The sequence below is a fragment of the Lepidochelys kempii genome, chromosome 1 (assembly GCF_965140265.1).
Source record: "Lepidochelys kempii isolate rLepKem1 chromosome 1, rLepKem1.hap2, whole genome shotgun sequence".
Taxonomy (NCBI): Eukaryota; Metazoa; Chordata; order Testudines; family Cheloniidae; genus Lepidochelys; species Lepidochelys kempii.
This window is the reverse complement of record NC_133256.1, coordinates 257,153,706-257,179,159: the sequence shown is the minus strand read 5'-3', so window position 1 is coordinate 257,179,159 and position 25,454 is coordinate 257,153,706. Positions and strand designations below refer to the sequence as shown.

The following is a 25,454-nucleotide window of genomic DNA, read 5'->3' as shown; positions in this document are numbered from 1 at the left end:
CGCAAGCAGACAGAGAATATGGTGATGAAAAATATGGACCAGAGTCCTTTCTTCCCCTCCCTGCCTATATCCCAGGACACATTTTGTTCATTATACAGAATCGTGTGTGTACCATGTCCCAGGGTAGGATCATGTGTGGGTATCACGTGGAAACGTGCATTTTTATCTGATCAAACGTTTCTCAGTAGCTCCTCATTGGACTTGGTCATGGAACGTTAGGCCCCAGTTAAGGACCTTCACTTAAAATGCAGGATGGGTGGTCTCCCTACCTCTGGTGCAACCCAGCCTCTGAACTGACTCCGTCAGTGAGCAGTCTCTTGCCACCTCCAGCCTGGGGGTGGGCTTCACCTGTTGTGGAGGAGGAAGGGCAGCCAGATGGATGCACACAATCTCACTCTTTCTCACCTTCTGCTCCTGGAGAACTGCAGTTAAGGACCAGTGGGACCAGTGTAATTGTTAGGACTGGAACCACACTATGCTGTTGAACGGCTCTGATGGTGACTGATGTATGGTATTGGTTGCCTCTGGATCAAAGCCTGTGTGTATGTATGTGGCACTTTGTTCTCTCTCCTTCTCCATCTCATTCCTCTTTCCCTTAGGCCACCCTGCAGTTCTGTGTGGTGAAGCCCCTTATGGCAATCAGCACCGTCATCCTCCAGGCCTTTGGCAAGTACCGGGATGGTGACTTCGAGTAAGCAAACTGTTTATCGTCGTGGGATTTCTTCAGCAAGCAAGCCTGTCATATGCCTGATGTTCCATGAGTTTGTGAAGGAAAGAGTCTGGCTGCCTTGGGGCCTGAGTGACTGCACAGGGTCATGGTGGGGCGAGGGGATGTGTGGAGAAAGGGGGTTCTTGGGCTGTGCATGAGAAGAGGGAGAGCAGCGTGGAGGGGAAAAGAGGCATTTAAGAGTGGAGCAGATGAGTTTCATGTTACCTCAGGGAAGGGAGTTGGGTGGGGGTGCCAGATGGGAGAGGAAGGTTGTACCCTTGTCTCAAAGAGGTGAGGGATGGAGGATATTTGTGAACTGCAGAGGGTTTGTGTTTCCTCTCATTTCAGTGTCACCCGCGGCTACCTCTATGTGACGATCATCTACAATATTTCAGTCAGCCTGGCACTCTACGCCCTCTTCCTCTTCTACTTTGCCACACGCGAGCTGCTCAGCCCCTACAGCCCTGTTCTCAAGTTCTTCATGGTCAAGTCCGTCATCTTCCTGTCCTTCTGGCAAGGTGAGGCACCTCCTCTCCCTACCCTGCAGATCTCATTAGAGAGGCCCCCGGGGAAGTAAAAGCTGATGAAACAATTGTTGAGTAGCCACCGAGTCTCTATTGTGATCCTTTAGTATGTTGTTGATCGTCCCAGGAGAAACTCTCTCCCCCTTTGTCATCTTTGTACCTCCCCCACTGTCTTTGACACACACCTGCCTCACAAACCAGCTGCTTGTTTCATGGTGGCCTTGGGCAGCTCTGCCAGTGGCAAGATGCAGCTGGCATGAGTTCATTTGCATATTGCAATTGTATTGTGACAAAACCTGAAATCATGGGTCTCCTTTAAAGATTATCAACAATCTTCAGTCACAAGCTCCTATACCTTTTTGCTAAATGACACACAAACTGAAACACATGTCATGTAGTTTCAGAACCCCCAGTGGATCAGGGCAAGATACATAGAAACAAGGAGATACTCCATTAGAACAAACTAATAGTGTGTGTAGTCTACTATATTGCTGTGGCATTAGCAACGTTGTCACGTGCTACAGAGAAAGCAGAAAACTCAATTAATGTACTTGCGCGATGCTTGTGCGATTCATTTATAGGTTGTCATTAGAAAAATGTATCTATTTAAGTGCTATCTGTGCTCAGGTTTGTTGCTATTTAATTTCACGAGGTGCTGCTTTTCTCTTGTACTACAAAACAGGATAAATGGGAGCATCCAGCTAACTTCCTGTAGCAGTCATTTTGTTGAACAAGTTTGCCTGGACATGTGCACAGACAACTGGCGATGCTTATTTCTGTGGGGAGTTGTGAGGTCAGCTTTTTTTTTTTTTCCCTCACTTTTTTTTTGAATCTGTTGCCCTGCTCAGGGATGCTGCTGGCTATTCTTGAGAAGTGTGGTGCCATTCCCAAGATCCACTCAGCCAATGTGTCTGTGGGCGAAGGTACTGTGGCCGCCGGCTACCAGGACTTCATCATCTGCGTGGAGATGTTCTTCGCAGCCCTCGCCCTGCGCCATGCCTTCACCTACAAGGTCTATGCAGACAAGCGTCTTGACGCACAAGGTATAGGAGTCAGCCTCCCTGGGAGGGCGTGCATACACTTTGGTGTCAAGGAGGGGGCGGCAATCAATACCCTAGCTGTTTTTTTGGGTCCTAGGCTCTGGATACTCAGGAAAGTATTCTCTCCCCAGTTACATTTGCACAGACACGGTGTGCAAGGGCCCTACAGGGCAGAACATAATTTGATCTTCAGTGTTTCCTTTTCAGTTCCCCAGTACTCCACCCAGGACTGCTCGCTGCAGACTTCAGGGCTGTAAGAATTAGTCTCCTGTCAGAGGATGGCATAGTGGCCTCTTTCCTGTGTTCCTGTGCGGGAACACCACATGGTCAGGTTGGGCAGCAGATACAAGGGAGTCGGGGGAGAGGTCTGAGGAAGCTCCTGTTTCCCTCAGACTGAGGGAGATGGAAGTGTGTGCCGTTGGCATGAGGGGGGGGGGATCTTCCTGCAGAGACATTCTGAGGACAGAGGGGTCAGAGACCCAGCTCTTGGGCAGAGGAAGGGCATCAGCAGAGGGACTTGGAAGCTGGCCAGTAAAGAGAGGATGTTCTTGTGCCCACTGCTGTACCAGTCTGTCATGGTGTTTTTTCCCTCCTTCCCTAAATAAAGGGGTGTGGCTTCCTTCCCTTTAGAGACGGGATCCGCATCATGCACAGATGGCATGCGAAGGTCATGGCATGACCACTCCATCCCAGCAAGCCTAGAGGCTCTGGTAGGACAGGTCACTCCAACAATAGGGGGGCTTGGGGGGGAAATTAGAAGGGTCCTGCCCTTCCGCAGCCATAGAGCCTGCATGTGTTAAATGAATGGTTAAATTCCTACCCAGCACTGTGGGGATGTTTTGGTGGCGGGTCTGAGAATAACTTGCTTGTTCAGCCTGTTGTTTCCCATCTTTCTGTCTCTCTCTCTCTTTTTCCTTTCTCTCTTTCTCTCCCTTGCTTTGGCTACTGGTTTCTGATGCAGCCGTTCCATCGTATGGGCCATACGGTAGGTGCCGTGCTCTCTGTGTATTCTTCAGTCACTCTTATCTGGGATACTGCTCAGACTGGTTTCCCACCTCTCTCCACCAATATGCTAACCTTTCCCTACGAAGCACTAGCTGGCAGATTCCTGCTGCCATCCCGTGTTTGGAACTTGCCTTCCTCAATGCAGCTTCTTGAGAGTTAGACAATTTGTTTATTATTATTGTATCCAGGGCCATCCCTAGCCATTTTGGTGCCCTAAGCATCCCCTCCGTGGGGGGACTGTGTGGGGACCCAGGCCTCTGCAGGGGGGCAGAAGCAGGCTTGGGGGGCAGGGAGGAAACCACCCCGCAGTACGAGCCAGCATAGCATAGCAGATTGGGGCCAGGTCTCCCCACTTCCTGCCGCCTGGTGATTTCAGGGCAGGCCTGACCCTGCACTCACGGGGCAGTGGGAATGGAGTGACCCAGCCCCAGCCTGCTCAACTCTGCTCCCCCGGCTCCCAGGCTTGTGGGGCAGGGGAAACTCTTCCCCCCCACCTCCCCAGCACTCATCGGAGATGCAGCTGGGAGCCAGCGGCACAGAAGGGGCAGGGGCTGGGTCGCTCCTCCACTTACTGCTGCCCGGTGAGTGCAGGGCGCCTGACCCCTGCTGCAGTCCTCAGGGGAAGGGCTGGAGTGGGGGCGGAGTGGAGGCAGAGCAGGGGCAGGAAGAGGTGAGGCAGGGGCAGGGGCTTTGGGGAAGGGGTGGAGTGGGGGTGGGGCTGGGGCAGAGCAGGGGTGGGAAGAGGCAGGGCTGGGGGCCATGGGGAAGAAGAGGATCAGTGGTTGGAGCAGCACGCAGCTGTGTAGGGCACCAGGAAATGTGGTGCCCCAAATTTCCTGGTGCCCTACGCAGCTGAGTACTTTGCGTATGGGTAGAAACGGCCCTGCCTGTATCATAGGTCGCCTAACAGGGCAGTGGCATAACTTCATAGCCTGGAGTGCCTTTGGTGGGGCTAGCAGGTTGAGAGTCTTATCAGTCACGTTGAAACAATTGTTTTAGGTCTAGCTAAAACCATGGGCCCTGTGAAGAATGCCACGTGCTCTGTACACAGGTCTAAGGGTGGGAATGGGGCTGTGTATATTGAAGCAATCAGCCTCACGTATATGAGACTGTCCCCCTTTTAACGCCAAAAATAAGCATCATGCCTTGGTGGTTTGGGGAGTTCATCCTTTGAGGCAGGGAGCAAATTCAGAAGCTCATGTGGGTGCTGACGCCCCTGGCAGTTCAGAGAGGAATGGGATTAGTAGCATTCCAAGATAGGAGGCAACCACCTTCACTGTGTACCTGTCTGTCTTGCACCCTGTAATTTCCCCACATAGCTCAGGCCTGACTGACTCCCAGATGGAGTTGGCCCAGCTGCAGCTTCCCTCACTGCTGCTGTCTGACACACACACATCCCTAGCTCCATGCAGAGGGCCCTTCTCTGTTGCTTTCTCCCTCCCTGCCTTCCCATCTCCCTTCTCCTTGTAAACATTTTCTGCCTCCCATCACAGCGGTGAACCCTCAGTCCTGTCTGCAGCCACTGTCCTTCCTAATAAATGCAAGCCCCATATCTCCCCCGAATTCCTAGAACCTTCCTCTTGCTCTTTTGTGCCGTCTCCAAGTCCCTTACAGAAACGCTTCTCAATCTGTGCCTTGCAATCACACCCCCCATACCAGCCAGGGTGAGGATGCAAGGTAGGATTGTCAGCAATTTGTATGTAGCCCATTCCTACTGCATGTCTCCAGTCTGCTGTTTTGAAGTGGAATTGCTTGGCCAGTTGTGACCAATCCTCTTCCAAATGCTGGGGGCATGCCCCTGAAAGCTTGTACCATTTTTACGGCACTTCTTTTGAAGCCACTTGAAGACAGCCTGTGCAAAAGGTGCTAGGGTGTCTGGGGCTGTGGGTCACTGTGTGAAAATTCCCTTCTCTGATGTTTAAGGCTTTGTTTTTCTCACTGCACTCTCCCATCTTACTCGGCAGGTCGCTGCGCCCCCATGAAGAGCATCTCCAGCAGCCTCAAGGAGACCATGAACCCTCATGACATCGTCCAAGATGCCATCCACAACTTCTCCCCCGCCTACCAGCAGTACACCCAGCAGTCAACTCTGGAGCACGGCCCTCCCTGGCGTAATGGCAGCCACATCATCTCGCGCTCCCACAGCTGCTCGGGTGCCCGGGACAATGAGAAGACCCTCCTGCTGAGCTCTGACGACGAGTTCTAAGAGAGGCCCCCTCCCCGGAGTTCCTCCCTGAGGCCAATGGCTGTAACCACCCCAGCGCAGCCTGGAACCTTCCTTCTATTTATTGAACCAGAATCAGAGGTCATGTCACTTCCTGAATGGTGCTCAGTGCAGAATGGGGCACTTCCCCACTTCTCAGTAGCTTTTGTGGGTGTGAGTGTCATGACTGGGGGTGAGGGGGGGTGTTGGCTGGGATTTCATCCTCACAAACCATTTTCTAAAGCAAAGATCAACTGGACTAGGTTTTTTCCCCTTCACAAATAAGTGTTTAAAAAGCACCAAACACACGTGGCGAAGGGGGAGCAGAGCCCTATGAAAGAGTGGACCCTGTTTTCATTTTCTTTTTTGTGGAGTGGGGGAGGGGTGTAGGAAAAACTCCAGGAAGTGAGGTCATATCCTCCCACCACTGGGCAAGCTTTGTGGAACATGATTGGCTGGAATAAGAAGTGGCCAAAAAAGCTTCTTTCTAGCTGAACAACGACATTACTTTGTGCTCCATTTTTCCGTAGTGGTTGATGAGGACACAACCTGCCCCCATTGTTCCCCTCTCTACCAGCTCCTCAATATTAATTTCTCTGTACCCTTTGGGCAGCATGATAGAGAGACACCTGTACGAATTCCTGATGACCGTATCAGACCATCAGTCCTATCTGCTTCTCTGTTCTCTATGGCCACTGTTGGAGGCCTCAGAAGGGAACCCCCTCCCATCCCCCAGTGCACCTGATTATGCAATATTGTACTTTAGAGGTGTGGGGGGAGTAAGTCCTGCAGGGTGGGCTGATTTGAGCCATTTTTTCCTTTTATGGGTGAGGGGTTCTACGATCGCATGGATGGTCAGGCTTTCCGTCTCTCTCTCCTGCATTATAGAAGCAGGATTCCTCCTTGGCGTGTCTGGCTGTCCCTCCTAGTGAGTCTTAGCACCAGCCATACTCAGTAACTGAAGTTAAATATTTGTGGTTAGAAGTTAATATAATATATTCATTTGCAGAATTCTGGCCCTTCATTTCCTCCTCTTGGATTTCTGTGCAGTGGGGATATTTTAACTCTGAACAGTCTCTCTCTTAGATACCCCATCTCTTCTTTCCAGAGCTGTATCTTCCAGTTAAATTCCAGAACATGCACCTTCCCCACTCTTCTTACAGATAGCCTTCTGCCAATCTTGTCCATTGATTTGCCTTGTGAATTGAAGGCATGTTGCTGCTAGGATGGGATGTTAAATACTCCCTCCTCATCTTCCTCTTTGTTGTTCAGGGCTTAACTGGACTGGTTGGAGTTGTTTACACACTGCGGCCAGTCTGTCATGCATCTGGGTTTCCCATGATCCCTCAGGGTGGAGCTGCTACTGCACACGCTATAATCCTTGTCGTAACTGATGCAGTAAAGGCTTGAGCCAAATTCCATTGAAGTCAATGAGATTCTTTCCATTAACTTCAGTGGGCTGTGACTCTGGCCTTAAAGGTCCAGCAAGAGTGAGGAGAAAAAGTCCCCCGGAAGAGCCAAAAATCTTGCCTGGCACCAAGAAATGCATCTTATTGGACTTCCCTTCTGCTGTGGTTACATGTGCCTGCATTAAAACAGCCCACCGAAAGGGAACTGAAACCAGGAGGTTAACATTAAGCTGCTGCTTTTCTCCCAGCTGGGCCTCTGTTCATTCCTTCCGCTATCGCTAGGACCAGTTCTAAGCTGCTATTATGGCTTGAGGCCCCTTGGCTAGTTGGGGTCAGCAAGCACCCGCTCTGTTATCGTGTGTCTAGCCCCTCAGCTGGAGAGGCCTGATGGGAGGAACTAGGGCTTGACTTCTTTTGCATGTGGCTTCCCTTTCTCGTCTGTGCCTTAATTTTCACACGCAAAGACCCCAGCAGCAGCACCCTCGGAAACAACCAATTCAGAGGCCTGTCTGGTTGGGGGAGAATGGATGCGGGCTGGAGGTGAGCCTGTTTCTCCTTGGGATGTCAATGCAGGGGTGGTTTGCGCTCCCCTTTTTGCTATTGAGAATATGCTAGAGGAGAGGTGGGTCTGTTCAGTGCAACACCTTCCGCTCCCCTACCACAAAGCTGCCAAAGGGCCTGGGGACAATGTGGGGTGGGTGGGTTCTCTGAGGGGGTGGGAGATGGGAACAGGAGGTCTAAAAGCAAATGGGCTTCTGTAACTGCTAGGTTCCCCTCAACTTTAGTCCCATGCAATATAGTGTGCTGCTTTTTTTTAAAAAAAAAAATCAGTCATTGCTAAACTGAAACAAAACACGCACTAATTTTCAGGCCTTTCTCCACCTGCAATCCTACTGTCATGCAGGGCTGAAGTTCACACAGGCCTTCTTTCCAACGACCTTCACTTCACAGCCACCCCTCATCTCTCTCCTTACTTATTTTATATTAACTCTTTTTTGGGCGCACACATCCCCGCCTCTGTTTCTGCGGGGCTGTCCGGTCCCTCTTTTTCCAGCTGCCACATGTCCCCAACCCCCCATCCCACTTTAATTTATTTGTGGTGAGTCTCTTGATGTCCATCCCTTGGGTGGAAGGAGGTGGCTGAAGTTTGGAGTGGCCTGGGGAGGTGCCCTTGACCCTGAGATGTTCCAGCTTTGGGGACAGGTGGTTTTTTATTTCGTTTTATTTTAAAGCGGATGCTGCATATGCTGTGTTTAGGATCTGGATATTCTTGAAGCTTCCTGTGCTTAGTGGTTTAAAGTATAACACTTTTGGGACTAGCCGCCTTTGGAAAAAAACGAGGAATTTGGTAGACAATTGAGCCACCTCACAGCCAGCTGCCATATATCTGTTTTTAGCACTATACGAAAACCTCTCTGCAAAGCTTGCTGCTCTCCTTCAAGATGGGCAAGTGACGGAACGTGACAATGACTGGCTGGCTAATAAGAAACAATATTCAATAAAACTCAGTGCTGGAGGTCTAGGCTAATTGGCCCAGTGATCACATGTATCCAGCTAATGGTAGCCCAGAACCCTAGCACCCAGGACAGCCCCATCAGTAGGCCCTCAATGCTGCCCTCTCCCTCTCCTGCTCTCTCTCCCCTTCCCTTTTTTACCATGTAACATACCCATGGGATTTGTTTATTATTTTTCCATATAGAGTAGTTCTTTGTATATAAATGGCTGGGGGGAAAATGTATGATAAATAAGACAGAGTCACCTAGTTTTGTACTTATCGTGTATAACTGATGTGAGCTCAGCAACAAGCCGCTCTCTATTTTGGTCTTCGTGATGTTATAATACTCTGCAGAAACAAGCAAATACAATGACAAATAAAAATATATAGATAATATAGATTGTACTTAAACTGCCTCTGCCTCATGGTGTGTGGAGTCACCCCTCCCCCTCCATTTCCCCCCTTCATTCCCTGCGCTGATCTTGTGACCTCTTTTTTGCCCCTTGCAGTGGCCTGAGCCACTCAGGCCATGTCTACGCTCCCGCTTTTGTCGGTGTAACTTGTGTTGCTCTGGGGTTGTGAAAAAAACACACCCCAGGCGACATAAGTTACACTGGCAGAAGCACCGGTGTGAACAGTGCTATGGTGACAGGAGAGCTGCTACCACCACTCATGGAGGTGATTTTATTATGTCAACAGGAGAGCTGTCTCCTGCCAGCATAGAGCAGCTACACGAGCAATCTTACAGTGGCGCAGCTGCAGGGGTACAGCTGTAAGCTCTCTGATGTAGATATGGCCTCAGTCAGTAGTTCCTATCCTGTCAGTCTCTTTCATAAGACAAAAGCTCTTCACCACTCTCTGCATCCATCCATCTCCGCTTCCTCCTGGCAGCACCCAGATATGATGGGGATGTGTGTGTGTCTAAACACAAGTGCTGAAGAGTAGCGGTACCTCAACAAGCTGAGCACAGGGCTGGATGGTAGAAGACCTGCTTTCTATTCCTGGCTCTGCCACTGGGACTGGTGTTTCCTTGGGCAAATCATTTGGAATAGAAATGGACCCTAATTTTGGGTGCCCAATGTGAAACAGGTGGAATCTGATTTTCAGATATCCTGAGCACCCACAGGTCCTATTTAAGGCATTGGGGGCTGCAGGAGGTCAGCCCTTCTGAGAATCATGCTGCCAGACCTGGCTCCCAAAATCAGTGAACATGTTGGCATGGATTTGTCAAGAACAAATCATGTCAAACCAACCTAATAATTTTCTTTGACAGGGTAATGAGCCTTGTGGATAGGGGGGAAGTGGTAGATGTGGTATATCTTGACTTTAGTAAGGCTTTTGGTACTGTCTTGCATGACCTTATAAACAAACTAGGGAAATACAACCTAGATGAGGCTTACTATAAGGTGGGTGCAAGCTGGAAGGGCATATCGAGTGGGGTCCTGCAGGGATTGGTCCTGGGTCCACTTCTGTTCAATATCTTCATCAGTGATTTAGATAATGGCATAGAGAGTACACTTAACAAGTTTGCAGCCAATACCAAGCTGCGAGGGATTGCAAGTGCTTTGAGGATAGGATTGAAATTCAAAATGATCTGGACAAACTGGAGAAATGATCTGAAGTAAATAGGATGAAATTCAATAAGGACAAATGCAAAGTACTGCACTTAGGAAGAAACAATCAGTTGCACACATACAAAATGGGAAATGACTGCATAGGAAGGAGTACTGTGGAAAGGGATCTGGGGGGCAAAGTGAATCACAAGCTAAATATGAGTGAACAGTGTAACATTGTTGCAAAAAAAAAAGTAAACATTCTGGGATGTATTAGCAGGAGTGTTGTAAGCAAGACATGAGAAGTAATTATTTTGCTGTACTCCACACTGATTAGGCTTCAACTGGAGTTTTGTGTCCAAGGAAAGATGTGGACAAGTTGGAGAAGGTCCAGAGAGGAGCAACAAAAATGGTTAAAGGTCTAGAAAACATGACCTATGAGGGAAGATTGAAAAAACTGGGTTTATTTAGTCTGGAGAAGAGAAGACTGAGACGGGACATAACAGTTTTCAAGTACATAAAAGGTGGTTACAAGGAGGAGGGTGAAAAATTGTTCTTCTTAACCTCTGAGGATAGGACAAGAAGCAATGGGCTTAAATTGGAGCAAGAGTGGTTTAGTTTGGACATTAGGAAAAACTTCCTAACTGTCAGGGTGGTTAAGCACTGGAATAAATTGCCTAGGGAGACCGTGAAATCTCTGTCATTGGAGATTTTTAAGAGCAGGTTAGACAAACGCCTGTCAGGGATGGTCTAGAATACAGCATCTTACTGTCCTCAGGCAGGTAGCTGCTGTCAAATTGCTTATGTACCAAGGGCTCCATCGTGCCTTCAAGGCACTGGGCCCTATGGGGGGCGGTGCAGAGGTGCAGCACTGTCCCAGAGGTAGCAGTGAGCTGGATTACACTCCAGGGAGGCTGGCACAGCGGGGAGTCAGATCCATGGCCCTGCCTCCTCCTTACCCCCTGTGGGGTAATGTGTGTCTCTGGGGGAGGGGAGGATTGTGTGAAAGCCCCTTGTGAGGGGCATGCCAAGGGTGGGATCTTTAGGCGGCACCCAGCTTTCTATGCTATACCAGAGGCCAGACCTCTCTTTGCCCTTGAGACGCATATGATTAGTGCAGATACATGGTCCAATCCCTACAGCCATTTTCACGTACAGCCAAAGTCTGCTCTCAGGCACATCCTTGTAGATAAGGACTGATCCCCATGCACTTACTCCAGATATGCACTCATATAACTGTGAGCAGAGTTTGGCCCTTAATTAAATTCAGGTACCAAGCAACATTAGGTGTAGTTATTAAATTAATCCTCTATAACTGTGGCTTCACAGGAGTAACAATACTTCAGCTCTAACCTGCCTCTCCCTTTTCATTAACCTTATTAAATACTATCTCTAGCCTGCATGGTCTGTAAGGTATCACAAACAGCTGATTGATTCCTTCTGCAGGTCTTCTCTGCATTAAAAACCAAATCAAACCTAATGGGAATATTTTCTAGTTGTGTATAAGTATGAGGAGATTAGGTATGAATCGCTCAGTTTCTCTTTGTTGCTTGCAATATATTTAATGGTGACTTCATAGAATCATAGACTTTAAGGTCAGAAGGGACCATTATGATCGTCTAGTCTGACCTCCTGCACAATGCAGGCCACAGAATCTCACCCACCCACTCCTGTGAGAAACCTCTAACCTATGTCTGAGCTATTGAAGTCCTCAAATCATGGTTTCTCTAGATAGTACTTCTAGTCCTGCCCTGAGTGCAGGGGACTGGATTAGATGACATCTCAAGAGCCCTTCCAGTCCTACACTTCTATGTGGAAACATAGTTCTTAACCTTCCGATGCCTCCATTTCCCTGTTCGTACAATGGATGATAATGCGAAACGCTTTGAGATTATCTGTTTATGGGAAAAGGGAAATATAAGTGCAACATATTACAGTAGGTTAACTGAGTTTAGTTTAAAATCCTATGCGCTCTGGTTATAGGCTTACTGATGTATTTTTGCCATGCGCTTCTAGCCAGCGTGAAATTGGTGATAAATGTGGTAGCTGGGTTACAGGGGGCCCCCTCTCTACTTCGTATGGATGCATCCCCAAAGAAACAAGATGCTACTTATTGGAGCAGCCCCAACCAATAGTGAGACGACACTAGAGGAGGGATCCTGGTAGGCTGGTGGGGGCTGAGAACATGAATTCTGGCAGGAGTGCACTAGAGGCTGCTGCAGTGGGAAGCAGATGGAGACTGGATGTCAAATGCAGAACAGGTGTATGGATTCAACATTGCCTGGAGGCTGGGAACTTACCTGTGCACATTGCAAAGCTCTGTAGTAATCCATCCCACCTGGGCTCTGGCAAGCAAAAGTCATCACATGTTTGTCCATGTAGGTTGAGAGGATCCTTGTTTTCCTGTGGTGACGGCAGCTCTGTGGAATGTGGAACAGGTAGGACCTACTACCAAGCAGTCATTGACCTCTAGGTAACATTCCTGGAATTCCATCCTGGACCTGCTTTTCCTGCTGCATTCCCGCCACAGGGGCCTCCTAGCTCCTTGTAGGTTCCCCATCAGGAAGGGCCCTCTCCCATCCCCACCCCCCACTCTTTAGTCAATTAGTAAGGCAGTGTAGTCTCCTGGCTGCAAGGCTCCTGTGTAGGCAGCAGAATGGACCCCACAGTGTTTCCCTCCCTGCAGCCCCCATGACTCTATGTACACCAGCCAATGGTCTTAGTATCCAGATCCTTCCACCTCAAAAACTACTGAAAGTTGTTGCGACCTGATTGTATTTTCCAGAGGCTACCTAGCTGCAATCAGGCTCCAGCCTATCCCTAGCAGGATGAGAACCCTGGCAGCCCTTGGCACTAATTGCCCCCTTCATTGGCACAATCAGCAGGAAGGCAAGGGCACTGAATGGGGCAAGGAGCCCAAATTGTCGTCTTGCCCCTAGGGGTGGCTGCTGCAGGACAGGGCTGAGTAGGGTTACCACTTTTAAATTAAAAAAGGCACCCCCTCCCCCCATCCACACACAAAAGGCAAGCCTGCCGCAACCCCAATCCCCAAGGTAACTCTGCAACATGCCCTCATCCCGCTTCAGCTGCCACTTACAGTGTGTAGAGCAGTGGTTCTTAACACATTTAACATTGTGGGCCGCTGGACCTCAGGTTGAGAACCACAGTGCACTCCTCCCCTCACAGGTGGACCCCTATGCCCAGCGCCTCCTGCCCAGAGACCCCTCCACAGAGTGGGGCCCAGAGTGGAGCCCTGGGCACGGTGGCAGGGACCCAGTCCCTCTCTGTGGGGCCGGGTGGCAGGCTGGACCTTGACCCCACAGGGCCAGCCAGCAGCCCCAACCCCGCGGGGCAGCCCCCAGACACAGCAGGGCTGGCCAGCAGCTCTGGACCTCAAACCCCAAACTGTACAGGGTCGGGCGGCAGCCCCAGACCTTGGACACCCTGGGACGGCTGGCAGCCCTGGACCCCCGCCACGCTGGGCGATCAGGCAGCTGGGAACCCAGACCCACCACACAGCTGGGCCGCAGCATTGAGCTAATTGGGCCACATGGGTTGAGAACCGCTGGTCTGGAGAGATTGATAACATACCAGTCTCCTCACTCTCACGTGACTCAAACCCTCTCTCGCACACACGTGCGGCATGCTTGCATGTTGATGGGCAGACAGCTGCTGTATTTTCACCAGTTTTGATCTGTTATGACTTAAACTGCAGAGGTGGGAACACTGCCGCATCTTTAGCCAGACACAGAAACTTTTAACAGCTATCCCAGTGTATTGCAATGATAATGCAAATCTTTAGACCCACATTAAAAAAAAAAAAAAAGACAGATTAAATTATTTTTCTGGGAAATGGCAAATCCATAAAAAAAAAAAAATGACCAGGCTGGTTGAATACCAGCCAGGTGGTAACCTTAGGGCTGAGACATGTTGTCTAGGCATTGTGTGCATTTGTGTTGCTGCCTCCCATGTTGGACCTGTCCTGTGTATAAAAGTGAAGTCCACCCTGAGGCCAGTCACTCTGACTCCTGCCACTAGGATCCACATTCACTAGTATCTACAACCCAAGTGTTTTAAAAGACCTCAGACCCCCAAATCATGTGATTGCACAGAACCCAAGTTCTTTTTATTCATCTTCTAGGTTCTGAGCACTTTGGGTGCAGCTGGTTCATGTACCAAATCTTTTCTGGCCAACTGGCAGGGCTAGTAACTTCTTTAATGAAAATGATATCTGCCACGCAAGCTCTTGACTCCAACAAGCAGGGCTTTGCAAAAAACAGCCAACCGAGAGCATCACAAGAGCTGGCAATACTTATTCAGTTTGATAAGGCCAGAGATCTGTTCTACAGCTTAATAAACTCACACCCTCGCTGTGGAAAAAAACTTGCTTTATTTGTAAAGTTACAAAATACAGAGGAGTCGGGTAGATCACTTACTGTACGTCAGAAAATAAATACCTTTTTTTTGCTCTATATAAGTATAAGATAAAATGTGATTTGCATATATAAAATATAAAGTACGGCTCTGTACCAACATCCTGGCTGTGCCGAGAGGCGGAATGGCAAAGAGGACGTGAAAATAACTTACATTCGTGCAATAAATAAACCAAAGGTGGGGAAGGGGAAGGGAGAGGCTAACCATGGAACCTCTCACAAAGTACACTGAGGCGGGGAGGGGAAAGTTTGGCCACACCTCTCTGGAGCTGGCTGCGGCACTGTGGTGGGTGGCAGGGCAAGCTGCAGGGACCACCAACCCGATGTGGGGGAAATGAAGGGGTTAATTACCTAACCTAGCAGATGCCAGAATGGCGACTGCCTGGCATTACCTTTACTGACCTCTATGCTGTCTGTGTTTATTTATGAATCCGCCTCCTTCCTGTGCCCAAGCTCCTATTTGAATGATACTGGAAAAGGTGCCCGTGACTGGCAGGGAGCGGGGAACTATCCCCCGCTCCCTGAGCCACCACCTGGGCTCTCCACCTTCCCGCTTTCCCTCAACTAAGGGGTTGAGCCAGCCTGGCTCCGGGGAAAGGGCACCGAACTGGGAGTCAGGAGACTTGGCTTGTCAATTCCCAGGCGTGCCCCCAACCTGCTGGGTAACGTTGGGCTAGTCACTTCACCTGTGTGCCTCTGCTTCTCCCTCCCTTCCCCCCCCTCCCCCCCAGAGGGTACGCTCTTGGGGGCAGGAGCCCGCTCCCCCTCTGTTTGTACAGTGCCTAGCACAACAAGGTGCCAGTCTTGGTGGGGATGTCCAGGTGCTACTGTCATGTAACTAGTAATTTTATCTCCACTACAGCTGTGTTTATTTCCTTCCTGCTGGCCTTTTGAAGAGTCCCACCATGCCATGGAGGAAATGTCACCATTGGAAGGAAAGGGTGTGAGCATGTGTGTAAGCAGAGATAAAAGGACACTGCTCTCCTCCCCCTGTCTCTCCCCCCACCCCTAAAATTCCATCTTTAAAGCTAAAGAATCAAATGTGAGCGGCCAACCCATTTCAACTGGTTACTGGCTCCATCTGCCTTTTCAGGCTGTGCTGGTTTTTGTATGAATGGAGCCCGCCCAGCAAAAACCAGATTGATCCTACAACTTCCTTCTGCGTTGCTTATCTCTGCAGCTCATTTGGCAATTGTGCCAGCTCCCAGTTACGTAACCAGGACCGAAACGCGCTGTGCCTCCTTTGTTCTTTTCAGGTCTTCTAAATGCTGCGGTCACAAAACGTGATTGAAACAGTCTCTCCTCCCTCCTGTATTTCAAACCTAGTGCTGCTGCTATCCAACTGCCTCACTTGCTTTGTTCCTCTTTCTAGTGTCTCTACTCTCCCTCTCTTTCCTTCTCTCTCTCGCGCCCTCTTTTTTTCCCATCCTGGTCTCTCTCTCTCAAAACTCACTTCCTTGCCGTGCAGGAGATCTTGGAAATTTAGCCCCACTGCTAAACTTAAATTCACCCCTGCAGCTGAGTCTTTGTATTTCTAGTGTGCTCATCACCCTGATGTCTAGCCCAGAGCTGAGTTGTAATGGCCAGGAGCTGAGCCAGTCCTGACACGTGCTACAGAGAGCCTGTTGTCTCTCCATCACGCACAGGCTTGTCCTCTCTTTCCCCCCCCCTCCTCTCCATTAAACTGCAACCTCTCTTTCCCCCAGCACTACCCTAGCTCCTCTTAATACCCAATCCCTGGAGGACAGGCTTAACTCAGCTAGCAGAGCCTTTGCGATTTGCTCTCAATAGCAGTTGTTTCGGGGCCTTCCTGAAAAGGTGTGGGGAGGAGATCCAGGGGTTTCTGTGGCAGCTTGGGGAAGTGAAGACCCCCGGAATGCAACTGACAAGGGGGCAGGGAGGGTTGCAGTTTATCTCCCTCGCGGGAGGCCACAACAGAAAATCTGAAATAGAAGGGCCAGGGTTAGGGAAAGAGGGCAGCAGGGTTTTGGCAATTCCTGGCTACTCTCTGGATGGGTATCCCATCCCCTGCTCTGTGCTTGACAAAGCAGAACAGGTCCTTGGCCTGCCTCCTGATTCTCTCCCCCTGCACAATCTCACAGACCTTGGCGTCAGTGGGAGCTGTACCCCTACCAATAACAAATGGGAGCAGTCTCTGAGCCCCTTGTGTAAATACGGGGGGAGGAGGCACCGATGAGCAGGAGTAGCTAAGAGGAAACTTTTTATAACAGTACATAATTGGTCAGGGAGGGAATATTTAAGCTAGGAGATTCCTGTTGGCACATTTTCACCCAGCTTGCCAAGTTATGGGGGGGGCTGAACTACTGCTTGGTTCAAGGAAGATGGGAGCAGTGGGGAGAAATCGAGGGACCACTTGTTTTAAGGTCTTCAAGTCAATTCTGTCTCCTGCAGGGATTGTGGGAGAAGCCAGGGCAGCCGCTGTCCATTCTGGGTAAAGAGCTGGGCCCAGCCATGGAGGGAGGACGCAGTTCGTGGAGGGGTCGGGTGGGCACTAGGAGTATGTGGCCTGGTTGGTGCCAGATTTGACAATGGTGATGACGCTGGCGGTGGCCACCTTGGCGGCAGAGCCATGGGCAGCGACTGTGCGGGCAAAGCCCTGCAGCGCCTCGTACTTGCCCCGCAGGGCGTCCAGCTCCAGGCGCATGGCAGCGTTCTCGCGGGCCAGCTTGTCCACCTCCCGCTCCAGCTCCGTCTTCTGCTTCTGCAGCTCCTCCTTCTGGCAGACCCGCTTGACCCGGCAGCTGGCTGCGTAACCGCGGTTCTTCAGTGTGCGCCGGCGTTGCTTCAGCCGCGCCACCTCCTCCTTGGAGAGGCCCCGCAGGTGGTGATTCAGTTCCCGCACTGACAGCCCCATCAGCTCCTCATCTGACAGGTGGGGCGTGTTCTCCCCCAGCTCGCGCTTGATCTGGCCACGAGAGGACAGCGGGTGAGCAAAGAGTGCATTGGAGAGAGGGGGAGGGGTGGGGGAACAGAAGAGAGCACAAGGTGGGCAGGGGTGCTGGAAGGGGGGACAAGGGGGCCATGGCCCATCACTTTTAAAAGTGGGAGGGCTATGCCCTCCCCATTTTTACTGGCTGTAAGGGGGAGTGATGGGGGGAGGGGCAGAGAGGAGCGAACAGGGGGCTGAGGTCTTGGGGGGGAAGAGAGGCAGCGCAGGAGGCCTTGGGGGAAGTCGCAGTGTGGGGGCAGGGCTTTGGGGAGAAGAGGTGGCATGAGGGCAGGGGCTCGGGGAGAAGGGGCGGCGTGAGGGCGGGGTCTCGGGAAGAAGGGGCAAGGTGAGGGTGGGGCTTCAGGGAAAAGGGGTGGGGCATGGGCAGGGCTTCGGGGAGAAGGGGCGGCGTGGGGGCAGGGCCTCAGGGAAGGGGTGGTGTGGGGGTTGGGGCCATGGTTCAGGTGCCAGTGTCCCCCCCACTTTTAGGGCCCTTCCTCTGCTCCTGAGGGTAGGAGAGAGGAATGGAGGGAATAGGGATGGGGGAGCAGGGAGAGAGGAGGTGATGCTGGCTGTGCTCTTTGGTGCGAACTCACTCGTACCTTCAGGGCCTTGCTCGATAAACTGTCTGTAGACATTGTCTCCTGCAGTCGTGCTCCCCAAACGAGGACCCTGCAAACAAGCCAGAGGCAACATGTCACTTCCCTCTATCCCTGTTCATTTCATGCCTCAGGCTCCATTAGTAGGGGGAGGGGAGAAGACAGCCTGGCCCTACAAATTCCTCCCACATCCTTTCTTTGCTCCCCAGCATTTCTTGCCCCAGCCCCACAAGCCTGGAACATAAATCACTTGGTCCCTTCCCCAAGGACATGTTCACGGGGGTGTGGGTGCATCCTCTGTCCCGCTAGAGAGATGGGGGTTAGGGAACCGCAGAGACTCAGCACTGAATTAATCAGTTATTTCATTTTAAAAGCAAAACATTCCAAAATTCCTTCCTCTCCCTTATTTCCCCCAAATGACCAGCAGCAACCAGAACCCAGGGCTCCCTCTGAGAGCCCCCACCCACCCACCAATGCAGGTTATAGACAGGTTCCCCTCTGCCCCACGCCATCCGTCCATGAAATAGATGGGCCCTGCCTTCACCAGAAACTGCAGGAGGGCAAGAAGTTTCCTGACTGACAGGAAACGTGGTAGGGAGGCAGCTGGTGGGAGTGTCATTGAAATGTCCCTGCCTGGAAAGGAGGGCTAAAGGGAAAGTAAAAGCAACACAGGCAGCAGGACCAGAGATCAGCAGGGAGGCCGGGGAAAGGGGTGTTTGGCTGGTAGGGTTGTGGCATAACCCATAAAACTGCCTGGGGACTCTGTTCTTCCAGGCCCCCCTCTCACCTGTAGGCACCTGGCCTGCCCTGTCTGGCTCAGTGGGCCCTGGAAGAGATTAAACTCCCTCCCTGGATCTTGAGTTGGGAAGGAGACCTTTGCTGACAGATTGACAGAGCCCCACAGATGAGTGTAGGAGAGGGAGGGCCGGGGACAAAGGCAAGAGGCAGATGGATGAAGGCAGGTTTGGGGGTCGGGGGCAGGCATAAGAGAAGGGATCCACTGGGGGAGCTGTGCGTGTTGCTGTGGCACAGGCCCCCACAAAACTGAAGGGCAGCCCCACTAAAAGATCAAGCACCAGGGGACCCAAGCCGGGGACCCAAAATCAGTGTTTGAGTCTGGCCAGGAGGAGTGGGGGAGACCAGGCGGCCATTCAAAACTTACAAACTTGTCTGAAATACCCCAGTCCTGTGCCCTAGAGTTAGAGGATTTCAGAGGAGTCCCTGTCACAAGCAGCGCAAAGGGCTCTTTCAGCCTCCCCAGTACCCCTCAAGAGCCATTCAGGGTGCACATGTCTTTCTGAGCCGTCTTCCCCCACCCTCTGGGGACTGAGCTGGCAGAGGTGAGCCACGGGTCTTTCCCACGGACAGGAGTCACTCGCTTTGTTCTGCTGAGACATGCCCAGACATGATACTCGACTGAGCCCACGACCTGGGCAAACCAGGCTCATGGAGAACACTCTCCACAAGGGCCCAGCACTGGAGGTGGTAGGGGACTGAGGCACGTCCCTTTCACTCCTGAATGCCAACCGGAGCCCTGGCAGCAAGCAGGACGTCACCCCAGGGGTTCATGTAGATGCCACAGGGAATGGAGGAGGCAGTTCTGAGCTAGGAACAACTGCCAGGGCACATCAGGAATGGGACAGCTCCCTCAGGGGCTGCTCTGACTGCCCTGTGGCAGGCAGGGACCTCTTCTGGGGACCAGAGTAAGACTGTGACACCCCCCCACCCCCATGAGGATACAAATACAGGCGCTCACGTAGGCCTGCATGTAGAAACACCATCCAGATTTCCACCTGGCTGAGCGGTATCATTCTCTTTACCTGCCCTAAACTGCTGCAGAGTAGCCACCTTCCATCTCGGGGGGCGGGGCAGAGTGAGCCCTATCTAGAAAGCATTTGGGATAGAAGGCACTAGAAATACGGACACTTTTTTTGTCCCACCTACATGCACATGGGTCTAATACAGAACAAGGATGTGCCCAGATGTACCTGCACAATCATGCGCAAGTTTGCCACCTGCCCTGCCTGTGAAATGTGAGCAGAGCCATGAAGCCAGGGGCTCTGACAAAGCCCATCCTCAAACACACACGGAAAGAAACGAAACAGTGTCAGAGCCAGGAATCACCTCATTTCATGGACACCCCATGCTTTCTGCCCCACCCTCCCATGCTGGAGGCTGGCGCAGAACAGGTAGGTGGCAAAGACTCCTCTGCTCTGTGGCTGAGTGAATCACATGTCTGGAGAGTCCCAGAGGAGGAGGAGCAGGAGTGAGGGAGGCAGCAGGAGTGTGGGAGGGAGAAAAGCCATCTCACTGTGATTCAGCATAGAGAGCAGCAAGGTCACCAAGGCTATACATGCCCCCTTCTCGTAATTCTCCCCCTGCGGCAGGGTGGAAGGGAGGGGAAGGATTGCAAGGCTGAAATGTGACCATGATTATCATGAAACAGCAGCCATACAGCGCTGTGAATTCACCCAGCAAGACATGTTCTCTGTCCCAATGAGCTTCCAGTGTAAGCTAGACAGGACAGGGGCGACAGACCAGGTAAGCAAGGGTGTGAGGGCTAGTGATAAGAGAAAGAGGAGGTGGTGTTGGAAGAGGTGGACTTGAAGGCAGAGAGAGGCTGCCTGATGGTTGAGAAGAGGCAGACTGCTCCAACCGCAGGGAGCAGAACAAGGGAAGGTGGAGAGACAAGAGCATGAGAAGGAGCCCTAAGGAAGAAAGGGTTGGGAGAAGTATAGGGAGTGAGGGAGAACGAAGGGGAAATAAGAGCAGAGTTGGAAGCAGGGGGTGGAGTATGCAGGGCCCCTAGACATGTGGGTGAGGAGCTGGCATCAGATACAATAAGAGACACACTAAAAATGGGGGTCATGGATGGGGTGACATGGTCAGAGCAACAGGAGAGGTGGACAGTGCAATATTTGATTGTCTGGAGGGGGCAGGCACTGTTAGAGGCAGAGGCCAAACTGTAAGACGTTACAGTAACTAAGACAAAAAAATCAGAGCCTCATGTAACCTGAGTTCATTGCAGCTGAGTACGGAAATGCTTGTCCGGGCTCAGTCTGCCATTGTCACAAGTGAAAGGACTTTAGTTCAGATTCACAAGAATAGTCACTTGAGACGCGCAACTTGAGATGCCCACTGTCAGAGACAGGAGACTGTGGAGTTGGAGACAGGTGTAGAACTTCCCTGATCTGGCGAAGATGGAATCAGAGACCAGGAGCAGGCCCCCACTCGTGGATATCAGAGTCTGTCCAGAGTCAGTCTTCTGCTACTTTAAGAAGCTTGGGTGAGGTGTTAAAGCTAAGATACCTCGTGCACATCAGGAAATTCAATTATCTGGGTACCCCAGTGGCATTAACTCAGCTACATTGTGCCTCACACGCTAACGCAGAACATTAAACACCATGTTTAGCTGATCAGTGTTTTTCAGTCCCTGACTTTTCCCACATCTTGGAATGACTATAAATTATCTCCTGTCTGCCCTGCTTTAGGGGCGTGATTTAACACACACAAGGGACAGGGAATTCAGGCCTAGTCCTCCAAGGTAGTTAGCTGCCAAACTCCCATGCTTCAATATTCATGGTTCCAGCAGCAACCCCACTTAACTGGACGCTGCTCCCATTGAACTCAGGGGCAAAACTTCCATTGACTCCACTGGGTACAAGACTGGGCTCACTTTGTTGATTCATGCCCAGCATTGTCGCATGTAGCTCCACTGGTCTTAGGATAAGGCAATAAAAAATAAAAATAAAAAAGGTCCCCCCCCAGAGAAAAGGAGGTTTCCTAGGTAGTGTCTTCTCTTCCCTTACTACCATCTGGAGGTGGCGGGAGAGTTGTAATTCTGTGATTTGATGGGGAGAGAAGAGACCTGGCACCTAAAGGTGCCTCGATACCATTGTGATGGATGTACTAAAAGTAGGCAGATAAGCTGGTTGACACTGCGTGGGAGGAGGTGGCAATGGTGGCAAATGTGTGGGGATGGGGTAAAACTATTGCGAGTAGCATCTAATTCTAGCAGTGATTCCCCATTGGGACGGTGCACTAGACTGTCCTAGTAGGGGAAAACTGGACCTTTTCCCCTCACTCTGCACCAGGTTTTGAAGGGTGAGCAATAGCTGCACCTGAAGGGAGGCATCTGCCTGGAGAAACCTCCATTCAGTGTTGTGGGAGAGGGAGAATTCCAAAGGGAATCCCTCCCCAACCTACCTCAGTCGAGGCAGATCCCAGCAATGTTGATTATGTTGGGCGCTAAGCAGCATCCCAAACACTGGAGGAGGATGGAGATACCAGTGTATGACCTGTGGGTGGTAGAAGGGGGTACGTGAGGTTCAGAAGAGGAACTAATGAGCGTAGCGAAGTGGGAGGGTGTGACTGCCTTAACTGCTATTTCCTTGCTTTTTATGGCTTGTATTAGCAGGATTCACAGCCTAGCAACCTTACCTCCAAGTATTTGTGTGGGATGTGATATAATAGTTGTCATGTGATAATGAGTCGCTTAATTCTAACATTGAACATGAAGTAAGTATTAATCCTAAGCTACTCTCTCTGCTTCCCTATAGAATTTCTGCCTCGAACTTTCCCCTGCCCTTCCTGCCTGGCTTCCTGCTAGAGATTTAAAGAAACAGTACACACATATCCACACAAGTATGACCTGTGCTTAATGTATACTCAGTGATAGTCATTAAAAATGCAGCATTTGCCCACAAGTCATCACATGTTGGCATGTGTGACAGTGTCATTTCCCCCCTAGATATCCTTAGAATAAGAAATAAGCCTGGTACTTGTATGGCATCTGCTGGCAAATGTAACTAGCGCCTTTTATCCCAAGAATTCAAAGTGCTCTGTAAATTCATTTCCAAGCTATGCTGTTTACACAGGGATGATCACTCCGCCTGCCACTGAAATGCAGTCACCTCTGGGCCCAAACACAGCAGCTGCTCAACAGTGCACAGCAGTACTACACAATAATTCAGGACAGAAGGCAAACGAAGAACAATATCTATCCAACCGAAACCTCAAAGGGAATTTAGGGGCTAAATTTTGCAACTGTTGCATAGCTAACACTACCACTGAAGTCAATGGGAGCTCAAGACGAAGCAAAGAACACAAGATGGGGTCCTTGTGGTTTACCCCAGGTGGCATTTGGCTGTGATTGTGTATCTCTGAGGTACAAAAAAATGGGATATCTGGGATGATCCTGAGCCCATAAAACTGGACAGTGGGCAGTGTGTACTGAGCACCCATACCGATTTCCCAGGACAACTACCTTAAAAAAGGGATCATCCTGTGAAAACCTGGACAGACGGCAATCCTAGATTTGGCCAGGGTAGAAGGAAGGGCTAACATCTCTAGTCTTATTAAATGTGCCAGCGGATTCTCAATAGATCAGGGCCTCAGTTGTACCTCTCTTTCACTCACACACATACATGCCCCACACACAGTTAATTTGCGCCATGAGTAACTTCTCTGTTATTGAGAGATTTCCTGCCTTCACAGCTGTCTAAGCTCAGCAATGGGTGTGTATAAAACAGACATGAATGCACACTCACAGAGACACTCTGTGCTTTTGAGCATTTTGAGCACTCTGATCCTCTCCAGTGCACCTCTCCCCACATGCTTCTCTGAAGATAAACCCCTAATATCCCAACCTGATAAAACTATGTCCTTCACCAGCCACACTTTCGCCCGCCTTGATTTCAGCTGACATCAACCCTCCCTTTAGCTGTACACACGCACTCCTAAAATAAACGCGCCACAGAGAAGAGCTGTATCATTCAGGCTTTTTATCCTTCTCTGGGCACAAGGAAAACAAAAAGCCCACACTGGTGGGATGCACACATACACAGCCAGGAACATAAACACACCACCCCAAGCTCTTTGAAGACTGTAAACATCCCTCCTATGGAGGGCTGGGAAAGAGATAAGCAGAGTTCTCACTTACTGCGTGCGTGCGTGCGTTGGTTCGAGTCTTTGTTGGTGCTCTCCTCCCTTCTTTATCCCCTTGGAGATCCTTTTTCTTTATGGTTTTGCTCTGTAACCTGCTTGTTTGAAGTTGTTGTCTGGCGAGGAGCTGGGCTCTGGGCTGAGATCTGCTGAGTTGTAATGTGAGTTTCCTGGAATTACTCACTCACAGGATTCTTTTCATTCATAAAAACACAGTCATGCGATGACATCATTGTTTCCCCTCCCTCTCTCCCCATCTTAGCGAAGGGCACAGCACAAGCGTTGGAAGCGACAGGAAGCGGCCATCTTGGTGCTGGGCATTAATCTTAAAGGGCCAAGTCCCTTTGTTCTTCTGCGTATCAATAACCATTATGACTTTTGGCATTAATAATTAATAATGATATGTGTACTTTTCTAGGGAGAGATGATTTTGTTGCTGTTAAAGCATAGCACTGGGAATCAGAAGATGCAGGTGGTAGTCCTGACTTTGTCGTTTGGGCAATATTACCTCAGCCGCCTTGTCTTTCTCATAGCCTGGCACCAGCAGGGCTGCACTGCACTGCATACAACAATGGAAGACATCGAATGTTACCATCCAAAATGGAAACTCCACAACATGAAGAAGAAAAAAAGCGAAACTTAACAGCATTACCTCACCTTGTCGCACTTGGGCAAACCCACCTTGTCGCACTTGGGCAAACCATTTAGCCTCTCACGTTTCCCCTTTGTGAACTGGGGATATTGATAGTTCCCCCTGCCACCCAGACTTCTTGTAAGGCTAAATTAATTAACCTGTGCAAAGTGCATTGATCTCCTTGGGTGGAAAGCACTGTAGCAGTGGGCATTATTATTATTGTGTTATTAACAGTGTCTTGCATCTGAGGACTTCAAAGCGCTCAAGATTAGGAATGAATTTTAAATGGCTTCTTTTAAAATGTTGGATGAGTATATATTAAAAGTGGAGAAGAAGGGGAACCATTGTTGCTTGGTGGTGGGGGGGTTTGTTTTGTTTTGTTTTGTTTTGTTTTTTGAAGAAAAAAGAACAGGAGTACTTGTGGCACCTTAGAGACAAACAAATTTATTAGAGCATAAGTTTTCGTGGGCTACAGCCCACTTCATCGGGTGCATAGAATGGAACATATAGTAAGAAGATACATATATACATCCAGAGAAGGTAGAAGTTGCCATGCAAACTGTAAGAGGCTAATTAATTAAGATGAGCTATTATCAGCAGAAGAAGACAAAAAACTTTTGTAGTGATAATCAAGATGGCCCATTTAGACAGTTGACAAGAAGGTGTGAGGATACTTAACATGGGGAAATAGATTCAATATGTGTAATGACCCAGCCACTCCAGTCTCTATTCAAACCCAAGTTAATCGTATCTAGTTTGCATATTAATTCAAGCTCAGCAGTTTCTCGTTGGAGTCTGTTTTTGAAGCTTTTCTGTTGCAAACTTGCCACCCTTACGTCTTTTACTGAGTGACTAGAGAGGTTGAAGTGTTCTCCTACCAGTTTTTGAACGTTATGATTCCTGATGTCAGATTTGTGTCCATTTATTCTTTTGAGTAGAGACTGTCCGGTTTGGCCA

The 25,454-nt window shown here is 50.2% G+C and overlaps 2 protein-coding genes across 4 annotated transcripts in view; one reads left to right on the top strand and one right to left on the bottom strand.

The window, feature by feature from the left end:
• TMEM184B (transmembrane protein 184B) overlaps positions 1 to 8,796 on the top strand; it is a 41,719-nt gene extending 32,923 nt beyond the window's left edge. For 2 of the 3 annotated variants that reach the window (XM_073326278.1, XM_073326289.1), the window contains 5 exons: positions 600 to 691; positions 1,058 to 1,227; positions 2,082 to 2,276; positions 3,235 to 3,258; positions 5,243 to 8,796. In XM_073326278.1, coding sequence (XP_073182379.1) covers positions 600 to 691; positions 1,058 to 1,227; positions 2,082 to 2,276; positions 3,235 to 3,258; positions 5,243 to 5,484 — 723 coding nt within the window. In that variant the 3' untranslated portion in view covers positions 5,485 to 8,796. The remainder of the gene's footprint in view (positions 1 to 599; positions 692 to 1,057; positions 1,228 to 2,081; positions 2,277 to 3,234; positions 3,259 to 5,242) is intronic. The other variant, XM_073326299.1, reaches the window with a different exon arrangement.
• Positions 8,797 to 14,309: 5,513 nt separating this feature from the next.
• Positions 14,310 to 24,118, bottom strand: MAFF (MAF bZIP transcription factor F). Its single transcript, XM_073326263.1, has 3 exons — positions 23,862 to 24,118; positions 17,924 to 17,993; positions 14,310 to 17,297 (listed from the first exon to the last, which is right to left on the bottom strand). Exons 2-3 carry the CDS (start codon positions 17,957 to 17,959, stop codon positions 16,884 to 16,886), a joined length of 450 nt encoding a protein of 149 aa, XP_073182364.1. The 5' UTR covers positions 17,960 to 17,993; positions 23,862 to 24,118; the 3' UTR covers positions 14,310 to 16,883.
• Between the last annotated feature and the right edge of the window lie 1,336 nt (positions 24,119 to 25,454).